This window comes from Cariama cristata, unplaced genomic scaffold, assembly GCF_000690535.1.
Source record: "Cariama cristata isolate BGI_N322 unplaced genomic scaffold, ASM69053v1 scaffold40899, whole genome shotgun sequence".
Taxonomy (NCBI): Eukaryota; Metazoa; Chordata; class Aves; order Cariamiformes; family Cariamidae; genus Cariama; species Cariama cristata.
This window is the reverse complement of record NW_009636016.1, coordinates 28874-49108: the sequence shown is the minus strand read 5'-3', so window position 1 is coordinate 49108 and position 20235 is coordinate 28874. Positions and strand designations below refer to the sequence as shown.

At 35.1% G+C, this 20235-nt stretch overlaps 1 protein-coding gene across 1 annotated transcript in view; it reads right to left on the bottom strand.

Moving 5' to 3' along the window:
• Positions 1 to 20235, bottom strand: part of KNDC1 (kinase non-catalytic C-lobe domain (KIND) containing 1) — a 59065-nt gene that overhangs the window by 14461 nt on the left and 24369 nt on the right. Inside the window, 12 exon segments of the mRNA XM_009707753.1 lie at positions 898 to 1298; positions 3311 to 3402; positions 4988 to 5132; positions 5243 to 5811; positions 5813 to 6073; positions 6173 to 6335; positions 6510 to 6603; positions 7239 to 7316; positions 7685 to 7843; positions 10107 to 10168; positions 10271 to 10342; positions 12247 to 12361. Coding sequence (XP_009706055.1) covers positions 898 to 1298; positions 3311 to 3402; positions 4988 to 5132; positions 5243 to 5811; positions 5813 to 6073; positions 6173 to 6335; positions 6510 to 6603; positions 7239 to 7316; positions 7685 to 7843; positions 10107 to 10168; positions 10271 to 10342; positions 12247 to 12361 — 2211 coding nt within the window.

Below are 20235 nucleotides of genomic sequence, written 5' to 3'. Positions count from 1 at the left end.
GCTGCACCTTTATTGAACATGTATCTGGCAGCAATGATAAGGATACACAAACTAGACAACTAACCATTCTCAGGGACACAAAAGGAGTCCACATGTCCCTATACTAATAGGTTTTCCAGTATTAATAACTCATTTACTTAAATTTTTCCTTTTCCTTCCAATGAACTTCCAACTATACAGATTTCTACAGTTTCTTATATTATCCTTATTCTGTGGCTTTGGACTTGAAATATTTACAAAAATATTTACAAACTGAAGCTTGTTATAGATAGATGCACAAATATAAAAATTAAGTAAATGTGATCAATATGATCTTTAAGGGAATGGAAGACCTTGCTAATCTAAACCAACCCACCCCTCTATCCATGCTCCCCCATGCCCCCCCAAGCTGCTCAAAAGGCACAAGGCTGCACTCATCATGATGATTAGCTGTCTCCAAGAGAAGATGTGAGCAAATAACTGCCATTCTGCTGGCAAATGGTGAGAATCTGTCAGGGAATTCACCATGACCAAGCAAAAGGGCTCAGGGCACATGACAGGGAGGACCTCTTGAGAGCCTGTGATACACATAGTCATAGTAATTCTTAGCTCTTTTCTATAATATTACCACTGTGGGGTTGGTGCATACAGCAGATAGTACTTTTCCAGTCAACTTCAGGAAGAGAAGATGGGTTGTAAGTCAGTGATTATCAATTTCATGTCAGTGCTCTTTATTTTGGAATACTACCCTTACCCTGGTTTACTGATAAGACATCACAAATCTTCAGGATTTTAAAACACTTAAAAGTCAGTATTTAAAAAAAAGGGGGGGTTTGACTCACTATAACAAAAAATATTATCATATTTTTAACCACCAAGTAAAGAGGTATCTTAATGATTTTAAATCAATGTACTCACCACTTTTTTAGCATCTATATTTTGTGACTCACTTGATTTCTGCTTTCCAAGGTTTTTCATGTAACTATGAACTTCTGAATCGAAACATTCAGCTCCATAAAATGCACTGCTCCAACCAGGACTACAGCCATGAAAGTCAGGTAGATTGGGAGACACAGGGTAGTTGTTCCCAACTCTCTTTATCATGGTCTCTTCCTCTGGCTCTATATTTTCTTCTGCAAAGCCTACACCAATACAACAGCCGTTGCTTTGTAAACTTTGTTGCTCTTTCTTTATGGGGATAGTATTCTGCAGCCTCAATTCTTTTTTGATATTACTCGAAGGGGACTCATCAAAATCCGTTTCAGCTACTGACGTATTTATCATAGGCTCAGCCTTCACAAAGGTTGCTTCCCCTTCTCCTAAAGAGGGTGCACGAAGGGGAAAGAAATAATGGTCATGTGCTGTGATGCATGCTTTGTTGAACTTAAACACTACACATACAAACACAGTTATGAGACAACCTATGCACTCTAACAGTGGTGTTCGATGCTTATTTTGGCTCTGTGCTTTCTTTTTCTCAACTACACATTGTAAAATGATAAAGGTTAAAGACATTTCAGAACTATTAAGCAATAATTAAACAATACATTTCTGAAAATTACAAAATATTTTCTGTGCATATTCAATAAGCATTTAAACAAAGCATAGTACCGAAGCTTTAAAACAAAAGTTAAATATGTCAGACCTGTGCATGCATTAGTAAAAAGCTTAGCTCTTGAGGTTTTTCCATCCATAAGACTTGAAGCTTTTTTTAGAGGACAAGAATACTTGATATAGCCAAGGGGGACACAGATGTTAAGCCTTCTACTCCTACAGGACTGACTCCCTTGAGCTATAATGGGAGTTTTTGCAGTTATAACCGCTACGACGAACCTTAAGGGATTGAAGCGACAGTCAAAGGTTGGTATGACGCTGACAGGAGCTTTTATGCCTGCCAGAAGTCTCGCTTTTCACTTGAGCAACTCTCCAGGGCTTAGATATACCACCTTGGAGTCAAACGGACCTGAATTACTGGTGCAAAGAAATCGCATACCCCATGGGAAAGTCTGGCTCTACATTTGCAATAATTCTGAGCCAAAATGGAAAACTGTAACATAGAATGACAGTAGCCAAGTGCAAACTTACAAATTCATGTTTTGCCATAAAAGTTAACAATGTCAGAGTATAAGCCATTCTGAAAGCATACAGTTTAACTTTGCTCAAAACAGAGAGGTAACCAAGTTTAAACACTGAAACTTGGTTGAACTATCTTGAAAAAAAATGAAATACTGATACAACAGCAACCAAATACAAGGTTGTCCATGAATACACCAAGCCTAGAAAGGGTAATGGTTTTGTTATAATAATGCTATTTGCCAGTCCCAGCTCAGTTTTGAGTTCAGTTACTGGAAGATGGACTATTTTGCAAACCTTGAATCACAAAGTCTGCCAGGAAAAATACAAAACCCATACTGAATAAGTACAAATAAAGTACAAATAAACTATCCACTAATATAACCTCAATTACAGCCCTGCAATGGTGTTCTGTAACCAAGTTTGTGATCAAAAGGCGGAACTATCTTCATTAACAAATCATTTGACCCACTGCTCATTTTGCTATCTATCTTTAAAAAGGCACATCAGGGGACAGAATACGGAAGTGGAGGAATTCCTAGGAGAGACATAAAGACTATTCTTTTTTACCTGTCTGTGAAAACTCTTTCGATGAATAAAAATGCCCATTCAAATCTAAAAGCAATTCAGTTTCTAGATTTCTGTACAATTCCCTTCTCCAGAATTTGTAAACAATTTTATTGACAATACGATTTTTTTATTTTAACACCTTTTATTTATTTTACTGCCTAGTTTTGTTTTAATTCTGATAAGTGAACAAAGAAGGACCAGTTCTGTTACACAGCCACCCTTCAATCAACCCTCAGCTTCTTCAGCAACACCTAAGGAGTCATAAGAATTTTCTAAAACCCTCCCCTCTGCCTAGCTAAGCTTGCTATGTTGTCTGGAGCTGACTCAGTGTAACTGTCTCCCTTCCTTCTCCCTACTTTAAAGCATGCCACTAGAACATCTACTGGATGAACACAAGAAAATCACATGTAGCAGTCTGGATTTTGGGAGTTCTTCAACAGACACATCTGTGTAAATAAAAGTAAGTAAAAGTAAATGAAACAGGCATCCCACTCAAGGACATTTGGTCATATGCAAGCTTCACAGAAAAGACAGCAGGTCCCCAAGGCATTGATAAAGTTCAGATTCACTGATAATGTTCCTAAGTGCTGAGTGTTTTCCTGAAGACACACTCAAAGTGCTAATCTCTCAAAATTTGTGTCATTGATAGATTCCTAACACACACAAAGATCTAGAAACATCTTCTCACCCTCTGTCTGATCACTGCTTGCCAAAAAGCTATCAGATTTCTTCAGATCTTGGAACATATTGCCACACTTTGAATCATCTGCCTCAGTTATGCTGAAAATACGAGAAGATTAGGAAAAATTAACGTTTCATATGCTTCTATGTTTACATCAGTAAAATGAGATCTTACAAATGACCCTACCATGTATGTCAAGGGTTTCATAGCATTCATCTACCTCCTGAAGTTTGCATGTTCAGCTTCAGTTGTTATTTTACAAGAAAAAAATATGTTCAAATGGATATTAAAGCACACTGAGTAAGATATAGAGATCTTCCTTTACAGAATTTGGCAAAATTCCAACAGAAGTATCAGAACACATACAAACAGAAGGTATAACTCCAGCCATAACTTAGACTGCAAATTACTGTAATGGGTTTTTCACTCAGTATTCAACCTCTGGATAACAGTCTAAGTCATCCTTAATAAGAATAATCATAATTTTAAGTCAAAGAAGGTAACAATTAAAAACTGCTATATTCTTTATCCAAAGAATGTTAAGAAAGCAGTGTGTGAGAGAGATTCTGAGGCAGTTCTTGTGTGTGATCTAAAAGCTAGACATATATTTTTATGCTGGATAATAAATGATGATTTCCTTTTCACTCTTGCTTTCAAAAACTTTACTTTGTAACAAAAGTTCATACAAAGGATGACCTCTTCATGTGTGTCAGCAGTTCAGCTGCAACAGCTCAAGTTTCTCCTACCATAACATTAAATTCTGGGGAATTAAGAGCTTAACCTCCAACCATTTTTCAATGGCTCCTTCAAAACCCCAACCCAAACAGGAAATAGGCCAGCATGTTAGGGTCTGATATCTGGAGGTTATAGTCTATTCTCTCTGAAACTTGCCATAGAGATTATACATCTTTTAACACTGAGGTTTTTCTAGATCCTATCTACCAAGCTTCTTTGTCAGAACTTCCAATTTGTAGTTCCAGACCATGACAGACAAAACCCCCATAATTTCCATGTATAAATTGATTACTGTTTACAATAGTTTTCAGTAAGAAACTTTTATAAGTATGCTATATTTGGAGGCTGCAATAAAACAAGAATGTTTTTTATTATTTTTCCAGCAGGTATGTCATCAAAGATGTAACAGTGGAACTGAGAAATTAAGCTGGTGTTTTCTCACTTAACAGGCTACTTAAAAAAGACTGCCAGGAGGAACACTGAGTCAAACTAAACCAGTTAAGTAAAACATTCCTAGCATAGCTAAATCAATTTCCTTGTTCTTAGGTGTGAATAGAATAAAAGGATGTATAAAGAACTAAACTCAAACAGAATAAGCAAACAACAGTAAGAACAATACCCTTCACTTCTGATTAAATAGCCTTTTTCTAACAAGACTATGAAGCTCTCCATCAATGGTTGAAAACAATATTGATCAGAATTAGGTTTCCTTTATTCAGCTATTCTAAGAAGGACTTACAGATAAACTTAGTAGAAAATATTTTCTGCTAAGCCATTAAGCACTATTTGCTATGGGGAAAGCCACGAAGTATCTAATAGACTGAAATTAACAGTTCACAGGAAACAAGTGAGGATACGTGAAGAGAAGTAGCATATCCTTCCTTCCTGGAAGTAGGGAGAAAAACATTAAATTGAACTGTAAGAAGGAAAAAGTTGAAAAATACCTACCATAATTGTGAAGGTCTTTCTCTATTTACTACCTGATAGAGATTCTCCAGTAATTTTTCATCCCAGTACAGATCACAAAACTTCTCACAAATTGCATCAGAGAACATACCAAACTTAATTTCCTTTAAGTTTAAAATGAAGTTACCTTGTTTAAAAAAAGAAAAGAAACAAACAAAAAACCAGAGAGAACAAAGACATTAATGACAACATTCTTACACTTCAATGATAATAATATACAAAAGAAAATATACATACCCATATCAAAAACTTCAGTTCCATTCTCTAGATAGCCATCAAATGCAAACTCCTCTTGTATAAGATGAACCACTTCCTGTAGTAAAGCATCACTTGTTCTGTTCTGCTGGGGCAGGACTTCAACATCAAAGGGATGAGAATTGTCTTGATTCACTGAGGTACATGGCGGTGACTGTCCTTGTTCAGTGAAAATACTGTCTACACTGGTAGCACACTCAATTTCTTGGCAATTGGTTTGAATAACTGGGTTTCTTTTATCAGACTTGTTCTTTGTAGTCTCACAGTTTTGCACTTTGCAAAAGGAGGCATCATTTTCTGTTTGTGTGCTCATTTTATAACTTGCAATAGTACTTGAAAGTAGCACTGGCAAACTATGATAGCAATCATAAGCAACTCTTGAACGAAGAGGTTTATTTGGTATTTGCTCTGATACAGCTAAATGTACCGGTACAAATGTCAAAACTCTTTTCTCTGAGTTCTGTTTGAGAATTATGTTATTTATATGAAGAAAATTAGGAGATGTAGGACAAGCTAAGGAGCTAGAAGGAACTTCAGATAAAATGCTTTTTAATATGTGAAGAATCAGATGGTGATGGTAATGCAACTATAGAAGTAAATGCATTGCCTGACTTTTGCTCTTCTGAAGATATCTGGGATGAGTGGCCTGGAGCTTGTAAGTCACACTGAGGTATTTCAGGTGCAATTTCAACATCTGTGTCCTCAGTACCATAGCTTTTAGAGTCTTCTATATATCCTGATTTGTTGTGGTACATGTGTTTTTCTCTTCTTGTCGCTTTCTTAAATTGCTCAGAAACTGGTGTGTGAACCTCTCTGAAAAGGAACAAAGAATTTTTTTTTTTTGAGGACAATTCCAGTAGATTTAACAATGAAATCTCAAGTTTAATTTATTCTGCTTTAGGATATACTGACTTTGATGTATTTCCATTTTGTTGCAGAATAATAGGCTTAAAGTGAGTCGCAGGAGAGGTGAATGCAACAGGTAATGTATCTTTCTCATAATTTAGAGAAATCTGGCATGGTACTGGTCCTTTAACTGCTACAAGTTTACTTTCATTGGTAATAGGCACAAATCCTAAAATCAAAAAGACAGTTAGAAGGTTGAACAACATGTAAAATATAAATGCAAGGTAAATGACAATCAATCTAGATAGAAAAAAAAGAAAAATTGCATACCTGATCAAGAAAATCTTGAGAATTGATCTAGAGAATACTAAAACAAAGCAAACATGTCAGTCTGACTGCTTACCTGGACTTGACTCCGAAGGGTCCATTTCAGGTCTTTCATTTTTAAATTCAAAAGCAACATGGTCTTGAGACAAGATTACTTCTTCCTTAACAGCCTAACAACAAAAATCGAAGTCCAAACTGAATTTATTAGCATTTTCTTTTTTAAAATTCTGCTCAGCACATTACTTCAAAAAAACCCCAACCCCCATATAAACCTAGAATGTTGAAAAGCAACAACCTAGTCATGCCAAGGTGGACAATTAAAACAAATGACATACAAAACACTAAGGACTGGTAGAACTGTTTGGAATACTTGATAACCCTCTGTTTCAAATCAGAACTTCTAGGTAATCAAAGTTTTGAACAAAGTTAGTTCCATGGATTGACTGAACACTGCATGCATTATATACACATATTTGAAACATAAACAGAACACAGCAATGAATTAATGTCTTCTGTTCTGATAAAAGGGGTGGTAAATGAAACTGAGATTATGAAATTAAGTCACCGGTTCTTCACCCATACAGATTGTGGAGTCAAGGCATCAAAATCTGGGGAGTAACCACTCCAACAACAAGAACTAGAAAAAAGCAATATTTAAAGACTACTTGAAAATAAATTAAAAAAAAGAAAAAAGAAAAAAAAAGAACAAATCTAACTGTACTTGCAGGGGACAGAATCTTACTGGAATACAATTTACACAATTAATTGAAAAAACTTAGAGAATTAAAAAAGGTGGCGCTCTTACCTTAAAGACAGATTTATTCAACAATGCCAAAATATTTTTGCTGTTTCTACCTTGTTCAAGTAAATAATGATTGCATGTCTAAAAAAAAGAAAAAAAAAAGAAAAAAAAGAAAAATCATAGCTTTCAGTCAGTAAAAAAGTTTTCAATCAAGTGAGGTATTCTTGGACAAGGACAAAGTCAAGATAAATTGTCAATTAGAAGTAATCTAAGTTTACAAAGTCTTATGAACCTATTCCGAGTACCTTATTGACAATTTCAATATAAAATAAAAACACACCCCTCTGTGTCCCTAGAGATGTAACTTTAAAAACAAATCCCAAAATGACTGGTTACGATTTAATTAGATCTCAGACCATTACCAAAAATAAATACTTTGATATTCAAATCACTAAAATGAGACTTTAGACATAACTAGATTTCACATAAAATTGCTTAAAACTAGTAACCTTAATTGCATCAGCTAGAGAAGGTCTTTCTTCAGGGTTTTTTCTTGCCATATCCAGAAGAAGTTTTTTTAATTTTCTTGGTAATGCTAGTTTGTGACTCGGTGGAACACTGTATTTTGCAGCCGTCCACAGAACTGCAGCAACACCATAAATGCAGACCTATTGGTATAACACAAGACAGGAAAGATGTAAACAGACCAAAAAAAGCTTCCACTTCAAAACCAACTCCAGCAAATTATCAAAAAATTCCCCTCATTCCCTGCAAAAAAAAAATAAAATTACTAGAGCTTCCAAAGTACAGATCACATTTGGCTTTTGTAGATGCTGATGAAAATCTCAACCCATTTCAAAACCTAGCTCTTATGCACGCAGGACTAATAATAGTAGCTAATTTTCTACTGTTGGAGCAACAGACATAATTTGTCTTATCATTTGTCTAGGAAAATTATTCAAGAAAAAAGTGGTTTTAGAACCATTTTGAAGAATTCCTTTCTCATGTAAAAACTTAAGATTGCTGCAAGCCTTAGAGTTCTACCATAAAATCTGGCCAGCCACAATTTACTTAGAAAGGTCACTATAGTTCAGCAAGTAAATGACACACCATAATTACAAGCTCGCCAGTACAAGTCATATTTTACAGAGAAGATTACACCTATCAGAAGAATGAGGTACTGTATATTTATTTTAGCAATTATTGTGCTACCTGCAGCTAGACCAATTGAAGTTGCCATGATGAGGGACCTTGAAAAGTACTTGATCTTCACAAGCTTTCTTGTTTTATTTGAAGAATTACAATTTTCAGACAGAGCCAGATTTAGTCTGCTTAATGCTTAGTTTACATATGTTAGCATGTACTACAAACACAATTTTGACAAAGTTAAAGAACCATGCTTCTTCACATTGCCTCTGAAAGACATTAAAAAAGCTCAAGGGACAGAAACCTAAGCACAGTACTAAATAACGTGGTCCCACAGAACAATGTGTTCTAGCAGTCTTCTGAGGAAAGTGAACAGCAATGAACAAAATGTAACAAGGAAGGTCACTGTAAAGAAAATAACCTATGAACCATTTGAACCCTTGAATAGAAGCTACTAATAGGTACAAAAATATTTGAAATAGGAGAAAGCAGCTCCATCAAAACAAAAAAAAATTTCTTCTCCTTCAGCTCAGAATTCCAAGAGGTCAATGGGATCACAGTTTCAACCTAAATTTATTATTTAGGAAAAACTTGGCATTCAATCCAGCATATCCTTCAAAAACTCCCTTTTACTGAGGTAGCATAGTTATTGTGACTGGCACTACACAGTCTTGATTCCCACACCATAATTCTAACTAAATGTTCATAACAACCAGAAAGTTATACAAGTATCAAGAAAAAGCCAAAAAAACAGGTCAGCTTATTCTAGCTATAATGTTGTAGAAAAACAAGGGAAAAAGACTACTTCAGATTTTCTAAAGGAAAAGAATAAAGCATAAAAATTTTAGGATTATTAGTTTCTACTCTCTGGTGAAACTGCTGTATTATATTTCAGGGTTAGTTTAAGCTTCTGAAGCTTTTGAAAAACCTGCATGTTGGATCAAAGCAGTTTAAAAAGAAAAAGCAATTTTAAAGAAGAAGATATATAAACATTTTCTAGTTACAGATAATTTTACAGAAAATTAAACTCTGTCTTTAGTAGATTTTTAGTGAAGAATGTTTTTTTTCCTGATTCATGACTGTGTCCAATTTTAAAGAACTGATGGGGCACAAGGTATGTATTAGCTAACCTCTTTTCTCATTACATAATAGAAAGGTACTGTAAATTCTATTTTCCTAACTCTTTAAGATCACTGTGGTACAGTCTACAATTCAGATGCCGTTGCAGTGGAGACACATACTCACCTGCTATTCATTAATATTTTTATCATCTTTGGTCTGGGAGCTCCTTATGGCTTATATCTATAGCAAAAAGCTCAAGGAAAACTGTATTGGTAGGAGACATAATTCATAACATTCCCATAGTAAAAATATGTTGATAGTGATATTTTTATCCAATCTTCCAAATGAGATTAATGTTTGGGCTTTAGCCTAGACAGTCTAAAATACTGATCTTAGCGTGATCTCCAGAACATGAAAACATAACTTCAAAGTCTGTCTTACTGCTAACAAATGGAAAATAATTAAACCTTATGGAAAACTATTGGATAACAAATTTTTGGCAGTTACTCCAACAATTTTGGAAGGCAGAATTATTTTTCAGAAGCAACTAATTTTATGGGAGATCAATATATAAAAAAAATCCACAGATAACCAAGAAATATTAGAAGAAATTACAAATACTATCAGACTCTTAGAACAGTTTAGCTTTCTTCTTCAAGCATCAGAGGGATGCAACTGTCCTTTGATAAAATGCATAGCAACCTACATAACCTACCACATTACCTTCTCAGTATCCACATCCTCCTCTTCAATTTCAGGAGCTAAATAAAATATATCACAAGATTCTAAATGAGAAAAGAAACCAGAAACAAGAGGTAAGATGGTTGCTTTCTTGTCCATTCTCCCCCAAAAGAAATAAAAGCACAGCACACAATGTATTAGTTTACCTCCGGCCTTTGGAGCAGCAAAGAGGATACTTCCATGGCAGTCAATCAGCACTGAGTCCAAACATAAGACCACTGCAAAATAAGCCACAAAAGGGCAAGGAATAATAAATATCTGTTCTTGTAACTATTTGACGCTAATAAAAATAAATTAAATAAATTAAAAAATAATTTGCAATGTTAACAATTACCCTATGATAAATGTTGCTTTAAATAACACTAATGCTAGAACAGACACCACCCAGTAAAGAGACAGCAGATGAGCAATCACCCAAAGCAATTCCTGCAGAACAAAGACAAGAAAGTAAAACAAAATGGGATCACAATAAATAAAAGGGCTTAGAATACCAGAAGTTTATTCTCTTTATACCCAGCATTGAAAAGGAAGGCCAAGAAAGGAACAAAGCAAAAAAAAGAAAGATGACAGCTAGATGTACTCTAGTCTTCTCACAAGGTACCAATAAAAGACAGTCAATTTATCTTCAGCATTTAATCTCTCCTCTCTTCCCTCCTCCAACTCCACCAAAATACAGGGTCAGTATCTGAAGACAGCTGAGACATGTGGCTAGATCCAGAACTCCTCTAGGTGGGGTAGGATATCGAGTCCAGTTTTGCACAAATAGTTATAATCACACACAGTCTCCCACTGAAGAAGTGTTACATAGATTGCAAGGTCCTGAAATTTTCCATAGTTAGGAAAGAATTAACTGACGTCTAAAACTATTTAAAATGATCTGAGGTCTTCAGGAACTTAACATTAAGGTCATTAGATCATGTTATACAAATTCAATGATGAAAAACCTGTGGTAAGACTGTGTCTTATCTATTTCATATCTTCCACGCACACTGTAATTTAACATGTTTCAATATAATAAGCCAATTGACTAGCAATGTAGTCCTGCCTTTCTAGACTATCATCAAATATGCCATTTTCTTATTAAAAACATAGCACTAGGAGAATAGATTCTTCCATTAAATTAAATAAGAAGTTTAAAAATTAAATTTATTAAATACTAAATAAAATATTAAGGAGGTCAAAGTAAAACAAATATTCATTTATTACTAAATAATAAATTGAAGATGTCTAAGAGAAAAAAATAAAGTAAGGAAAAAAGGAAATCATCCTTTTGCTTTTGTAGTTACCTGTACAAAACACATCTAAAGCCATTAAATCCTTCACTATGCTTAATGTAAATGCAGGGTCTGCTGTGACAGGACAAGGGGTAATGGTTTTAAAGTAAAAGAGGGTAGATTTAGACTTGACATAAGGAAAAAATTCTTTACAATGAGGGTGGTGAAGCACTGGAACAGGTTGCCCAGAGAGGTGGTGGAAGCCCCATCCCTGGAGGCATTCAAGGTCAGGCTGGATGGGGCTCTGAGCAACCTTATCTAGTTGGAGATGTCCCTGCTCACCACAGGGGGGCTGGACTAGATGATCTCTAAAGGTCCCTTCCAGCCCAAATGATTCTATGATTCTATAACGTCATGAAAAGACTCTGCACTTTAAACTGACAAAGGTCCGCGTTGTCAAAAATATGTCAGGAATCATTTATCGCAAAGAAATTCAGGCAAGAGAGGAAGATTTATGTTTATGTATATATAAAACTTATTTCCTCTTGCTTTTGAGATACAAGTCCCAAGTGCTTTTCTTAAAAGTCACAGTACAGTTTATCCATCCCCAAAATGTCTAAATACAAAATTTGTTTCACTGCTTGAAGTCATAAAGGTTTGTTTCCCCCACAAAAGCCATCAAAACTCATAATAAAGCAAAACTAAGACATTCTATATATGGAAGAAAACTCCAGAGGGAGTAAAAATTCTAAGTCACAATTTAAAAGAGTGACGTTAGAAATATTGCCTATTATTTTTTATGTACACAAAATGGAAGTCAAGATATTTTGCATCAACAGAATAAAGAAAACATTAGTACAGTGAACACAAATAACTAAGCAAATATTTTAAGATAATTAGGATGATACCTGGATGATCTATGCAAGTCTGCAGAGTACATAAACACTCATGACACAATGCCCAGAGTTCATAGTCTTTCAGAGGTTTACCATACCAGGACAACAGGAGTTTTAGAGAGATCCACTGAAAAAAATAGTGAGTATGCAGAAAGTTAGTAAAAATTATCACAAACCTAAAATGTTTGCTGATGCAATGAAGTAAATCCTAATATATAATGCACTCGTCTAAAAAGCATTAAGAAAAGGTATTTATTGCACTTGCCAGTAATGAACTGATACTTCTTACTGAAAAAGCAATGCACAGTTAGCTAGCTGTATAGATGAACCAGTAGTTCCTCAATTGTGTAACAAAAGTATAATTTAAGTGAGATTTCAGCAATAGAAGTGTTTCAGGAAAAGTGAGCTGTTTAAACCTCTTTGTTATCATACTAAGTGGAGACTCTTTAGAATGTCAAAGATGACACATAATTGTAGGGACACCATCTAGATTTAATAACATAAAAATGCAAATGATCACTGCCACCAAAAACAAAATCCCACATTCAAATCCTGATTTACCCTGACAGTTGCATTACAAGTCTTACCTCAAAGATTTCATCAACATTTCTTGTTCTTCTGTGAAAGACGTTAACAATATTGACAGAAGTAATGACAAGTTTATTTGAAGTCCAAGCACATTGCTCTGTTTTTAATCACTGGCTGCTCAATTTGTAGTAACAGCATTTGCTTTTCTGCCTATCAATTTAGCTTTTGATACCTGGCACAATACCTTAATCTGACAAAGATACTGCTCCATGGAAAGGTACTGTTCTTCAGAGAATCCATATTATAATTTTGCGATTGTTTTTTTTGGGGGGTGAATATAAGAACTTGACATTGATAGTACTGCACAGACACCTTCCTGATCAAGCTGTGCTAAAGGAAGAGCTTATTGCTACTAATGGCTCTTGACATCAGCTGGACTTCATGATCTCCATTCATCTACCAAAGGAACAGTAAAAACTCACTGTAGGCAGAAACCTCTGGGTTAGAGCAGACACATCCAACTAATTCAAAATCAGTGCAGCACATTTTCTGTTGCATATGCAGCCCTAAGATAGTAAACTATCTCTAAATGTCAACTTTAGACCATGTTGGGGAAAAGAACTACCAGAAGCAATTCAGGATTAACTCTGGAAAAAAAACAAACAAAACAAAACCGAAGCACAGGAGGCAGAATCAAAAATTAAAACCTCTGAACTGTTCTGTTGTTTTTACAGACACCTTTGTATTCCAATCAATGTTTGTAAAATCTATATAGACTAAGGGTCTTTCTCACACACACAATGTAGTATATCATTACATTTGACAAATCAGTCACTGCACTGTCCTTTACTGCAGTCAGTTTTTCATTATCCTGGCTATGAAACACCCTTCAATGAGGTACTATTTGGATTTTATCATAAAATATGTAATGAACAGACTACTGCACTAACTTTCATCAAGATTAACAAACAGAAATAGCTTCCCTGTGATCTATGGGGAGGAGAAAAAGAACCACATTAATTTCTGTAGCTGAAACTGTTGATAATTTGATTTTTACCAGAAGACCTTCTCAAAGAACATAACACTTTGGGTTCGTACTGTTTAAATATTCCTTGAAGGTGAACCAGATAAACTACAAATTTTTAACAAGATGTGCCAGCAAACACGTTTTGATTTACTTGAAGTGTTTTATATTCTGCCTACCTCCAACACACATAAAAATGAATTTGGTGCTTTTATTCTCCCATCCTCCATTGTGGCACATCACAAAAATTAGTAACATCAGCATAGACAGATTGGAAGCTAGGTAATAAGGTTAATCTTCATTCTCAATTTTTGCTATCACCAGCATCCTGGAGTGCAAAATTCTTTCATCACTATGTTTGTTCATTATATCTAGAAAAGTAAGCTCTTGAACTGTCTGATAAGAAGACATCAATCACACAGCAGGAAGGAAAAGGACAGATAGTCGAAAGAATGAATTAGACTACAGAACGTTCAAGGTAGAGCTTCATACTGTTGATTGATTATTATCCCTTTGCTCACAGGCACTTTACTATGAAAGAAGCAGCCAAATCTTCAAATTCACCCTGCACAGATGACACAAGTTGAGAGAAATCAAATGAGAAATTCCACAGACTGACTAGAACATTCAGAAGGTTTGGGGATTTGGGAATATTAATAAGTACACACCACTGCCACATGTTTCTCTGTAAGAGAATCTCTACTCTTGCAGTTTATGTCCCTAGAGGGTCTATAAACTGCAGCAGAAAAAGATGGACTTCCTCTGTCACATATACAAATCACCTCTCACTTCAGGAGAAGGTAATGAATGGCTAGCAAGGAGAAGAATAATCTCTCACTAAACTGGAGACTGAAGTTAGATGTACAGCAGAAAGCTGAAAGGTATTTCTCATCACTTCTGGGATACCCAAGCTCTCTAGAGGAAGAAAGAAATGTCAGAAATAAATTTAAGCACAGCAGGAAAGTAGGAATAAACCCTAAGAGCAGCAGCAAAGGTTTATGATAAGAAAGAAGAAAGTGTCAATGATAGCTAACAAAATAGAAGATGAAAAGGCATCAGAAAAAGTCTGTTTCAGAAGAGAAAAGGATGTAGGAAAAGCAAATCTTAGCAGAAATGAGAATCATTGCCATCCACAGGATGGCCAAATTAACCTGAGTCATGAAAAAAAAGGATGTCACCTGGTTATAGGTTGGCAAACTTTATTTAAATGTATACCCTCATTGTTTCTCTCTGGCAAGCATCCTAAACAAAGATTGCATTTCAAATATTAATATTGCTAGCTAGTATTCATATGCTAGTTCCTCTCCTGTGATAGTAACTGCATTGCTATTGTCTCTTAACATAATTCAAGTCTCTTCCTACTTTGACCATATCAAAAGATTAATTTTATTCCTAAAAAAATACCTGAGAAGGTAATTCTTCTAGTGCCCTGATTACTCCAAATGCTCACCTTCCTACACCAGAAAAAGATAATTCTGGAAGACTTCACCTGAAGACTGAGAGTTCAGACCAGCTGGGGACTTGTCCTTCTAACACCTTTTAAAAGTTATCTGATATAGTCAAGGTACATGATAAGACATATTTCATCACACATTTGTATCTGTGATGAAAAACACATGCAATCTGGTTAAAATAGTTTCCAAATGAAAAATAATACACTTCTCAACCTAAGGTTATAAGGCAATTTTTATTTAAGCCTCAAACTTTAAATAAAGGTATGTAATGCAATGTACCTCATACCTCACCTTTGAGGTATTTAATGTTAAATACCTCAAAAGTATTTAATGCAACGCACGTTCAAATTTCATTGAACCTGTTCATGTTTTGGTAAACATTTAAGTGTAAAACTCCCTTATTTAGGCATCTGTCTCAGGTTTGGTTGTTTTGGTTTTTAACATGCAAGTCTCTGATTCACAGCTATTACTATTTCTTACCCCCTCAAAAAACTCCACCCAACCATGAAGAAAAAAAATAAAACCTGAAGTGCTGGAAAATATATGATTAAAAAAATTTTTAGTCAAACCACCCGTAGCATGCATTGCTTCTTAATTATCTATTCAGACAGTTTAGCAAAGTAAGCTCAAGACAACTGTTCAGCATCCATAAGGCCTCAAGCCCACTTCATTTAAAGCATTAACACTATTTTAATACTGATACAAAACATTTATCAATATATTTTCACCAGTGAAAATGCATCAAAGGGCAAACAAAATTATAATCCAGTGCCTCTTCCTGAAATTTTTTCTTCATGTTCTAAAACGGACCTTTTCATAACAGAAATTATATAATCCATTTTTTAAAATAAGAAAATGTTTTTCACAGCATAGAAATTTTGATAGAAAATATGAAAAAGCCACATGACCAATTATTGTCTATATCTACATACTGGTGACGTTTTGTTTCATGCCAAAAAAGTTGCATTTTAAACCTCACTTGTTGAAAAACTAATGTTTTTTTTCTTCAGTGCCACAAAGATCATTTAACAGATCTTTTACTTCATTGTTGGTACCAGAATTGTAAAATCAAACTTTTAGTAAGCATTCAGACTATGCCAGCGTACTATATTTTATGAACATAACGCTTGCACATTTTAAAAGCCAAAGCAAGCAAGATTTGAATTATTATTTTCTTAATAAGTACTATTCTGGAAATTGACAACTTTTCTTTCCTTCAAGTGTTATTTCCCCAGTGTTCAAGTGTCATTCTCTAGCTACATGGCTTTTCACTTCTCTCATGCTTGACTGGGTATGAATGACCAACAGAAAACAAATGTATGTATGCCAGGTTCCCATTAACCCTTCCCATGTAAAGGCCATAGCATTTGAATCACAGAGAAACATTTACAAGCATTAGAGATGAGACATACCTGATTGGAATGAAATTGGTTAGAGAAATAAAAGATCCCCACTCAAACTTGAAGTGAAAAATATTTATTTATGGCATGCAAAACTATAAAAATTTCTAGGAAAACCCTCACAAGATACATTGCAGTAGCCAGACAAAAGCAAGTAAGTATTTTTAGTAATGCTTACTAGCAGTAAAGCACACGACATTAAGCAGCAGTGTTGGAGTATTAGAAAAATATTGTCCACTGGAGAAGTATTGACAGGCAAGAAAAACTGTCTCTTCTCCAGAGTAGACAAGGTTGATCTTCAACCAGACGGGACTGGTATTGTACTTTCTCTAAAGAACAAGAAATATTTAAAGAGATGCTAGAGATACTATTCTAAAAGCTCCATCTGCTGCAATCATGTTTATCTGTTATAGAAAACGCAGTGGTGTAAATCAGCTGAGGTGTTTTCTAGCCCAGAAGACAGAAATCACATTAGTTGGAGCTTCACACTTTTTGTGCCTTTGCAGCAAATGAAGAAACTCCGACTCAAGTTTTAGCTTCTTTAAAAAAAAAAAAAAAAATCAAACATTTTTAGGTATTTGGTAAAATTCTGGCCCAGAGAAACGAAAGGGAACTAGAGAGAGAGATATATATCAGTTGTAACTTTTTCACATAAGGGATAGTACAGTATGGCCTTATTTTTGCAATTGTCAGGAAGACAGAGGCAGAAACTTCTATGTTTCAGAAGACTGAGGAATAAAATCTGTTTTCCAAAGGAAGAAAAAGAATCTGAAAACAGTAAATGCCCTCCCCTTCTATAAGAAGGCTTATAATAGAGCCTGCCATACAGTTCAATGAGTACCGAAAATGAATGACCCTCCTTCAGAAAACAAATAAAAGATTACCAGGCTAGAAGCTCAGCATTTCAGGAAACAGATAGCCATTTCAGAAACCTAGGTGTGGCTCACAGATATTGATATATTTAAATGCTTTTTTCTACCTATATCAGTTAAATAATCAAATAAGTTTTTTTAGGTTTTTTTTGTGGTTGTTTTTTTTTTTTTAAGACCAACTTCTGATTTCTCTACAGAGCATAATATTTTTATGCAGCAGAAGCAGAACATTTGCTGGAACTGATTCCTAAAAAAAGAATCTAGAACATAAGTCTATCAAACCTTTCTTCTATTGAAAACACAGCTATAAAACACTGGTTTCATAGACAACAACGACCCTGCTGTCTTCATTTCAGATCACATGTATAACAACACTGCTTATTAGGGTAATTGGAATAATAGTTACATTTCCTAATTCACTGTGATTGTCCTGTGAATTCAGTGGGAGCAGGGTAACCTCACTTCTACTAAGAGCCTACTTATTTGGAAGAATGAAATGCTGTTCAGGTTGAAAGAACACTTTATTTAAATTGATGATGAAATATTTGAAGAAAAAGAGGATTTCAGATGAATTTTCAGAATAACCTGAAAACATTTTGGTTCACTTTCCTGTGTGCCAATCTCAAGTGCTGCTGCAGGAAAAGCAAACAGGACATTTGTTATAGCTTTTAAATCGTGCAAGAATTTTGGGAAACTGTAATTCTGAGGAAGATTATTTTCTTGAAAGTATCTTCATGTACCCAGACTTACACTGTTGTCCTGGTAATCCAGTAAGGACAGAATATAGGTCTTATTTCAACAGATTTTTTTTCCTCCTTAAAGAATAACACCTATCACTGCAATCAATTTATGTTCTTAAGTGATGGCAGCTTATTCACCACACCTCTCTAGTTAACACGGAGGCTTAAGTAAGCCCAATTCCACCTCAAGGCAAGGGACTTAAGTGTGGTACCTTTATTTCTTGGAATGAAAAAAAAAACCAAAACAACAAAAAAATCCCAAACCAAAAAAACCCAACAAACGAGCTGCAGTGGTTTTACAGTGGTCTGATAGCTTTGTCTTAGGCATCTTCTCCATGACAAATAAACATGCAAATTAAATCCTAGGTTTATACAGTTTAACATAAAAAAATTATTAAAAACTCCATTCAGGAAAAAAAGAGATTTGCATGTAAGATGAAAGACAGTTGTTTCTGTTGCTTGAATACTAAGACATATCTAGAACTCTGTATACTAACAAGCTTTCTCACGAAGTCAGTGACTGAAATTGCTATGATCCTTGCCAAAAATACAAGCACATCTACCAAATGAAGCAGGTTCATGTAAATCCAGAGTAACAAGTGACACAGCAAAAGCAGAGCACTTTGGAAAGATTATAAATCTGAATCTTACTTTGCACTCTGTTCTGAATATGTAAGGTTGCATAGTCCAGAGCGGGGGGTGGGGGGGGGGTGTGGGGCTGCGGGTAGGGGAAGAGATGTGTCTACAATAGATGGATCTTTTCCCAGAGTCTGAAGAATGCACCTACAGGATTTAAAAACTAAAGGTTTCAATATGCATGCAATGAGTAACTCCCTCAGAGAGTAAAACTATGCCATGTGGTACTTATACGTATTTACCATCCTCCTGCACTATGAATTTAATAAGCACACATGCTATTAATGGGAGAAGAGACAGGAAAGGGAGAAAAGCAGTTAGAACAGAATTGTCAATGTTGCATTAATTTTTTTAGCTATGATGAACCAAAGGTTCTTTACACACTTGACAGTCCTAAGTTACTACTCCAGTGGAGGTGTTTGGGCAAGTTGAAAAGAGGGATGGATGCAGACTGAAAATAACTCTAGGTGCCACTGCATATGATGGCTGGAAGACTGGCTATTAGGCAAGGAGAACAAGGCTGAGTTGTCAGCACACAAGTAAGGAAAAAACCCAATATCTTTACCTAAGCACAATTTCTGGAAATGAAATGTGTGAAGTTTGTGCTGCTCATTTTTATCAAGTCACAGCAAGGCTGGAGAAGTATCAACCATTCTGCATTTGTAGCCAGCAGCTCTCCTATCACATGGATTGTTTACATCTCTTTAAGTGTAGCATAAGAGAAAACCATCTAGTCAGAGACCAAACTTGTCCACCCTGAGAATATGTAATTTGAGCAGAGAAGAGACCATACTGCAACTATCTATCAACAAATTCTAGTAGACTAATTATCAGCTCTCCTTCTTCTTATTTGGCTATTTATAAAGATGAAATGCTTGAGACAACATATCCATTATACTGTGCACATATTCGAATTCTATCATGAAATATACATAACAAACACAGAGGCGGTAGTTCAAGAACACAGAACAGATACAGCATATGTACAATTTTCAAAAACTTAAATGTACATGTAGATAAAAAAAAGCGCAGTCTTTTCACCTCCTAAAGCAGATGGGATACTGCCATTGATTTCAATGAGGTCAGGTTTACAGTCAGGAACTCTGCAATTTTCACAAGCACCTGGGAGGCCCACTGCAAGGTAGTGAACTTTATGCACTAACAGTAACATAAAGAGTTAAAAAAATGTATGTATGCTTTGGTAATATTCTCTTACAAATGTAAGCAACTATTAAGTATGCTGTTCTAACACATTAGCAAGTATACTCCATTTGTAAAAAAAATTTAAAATGAGAGTTGATTTTGCAATAGCATAAATTTCACTGTAGCACTTTACTTTTAAAGAGG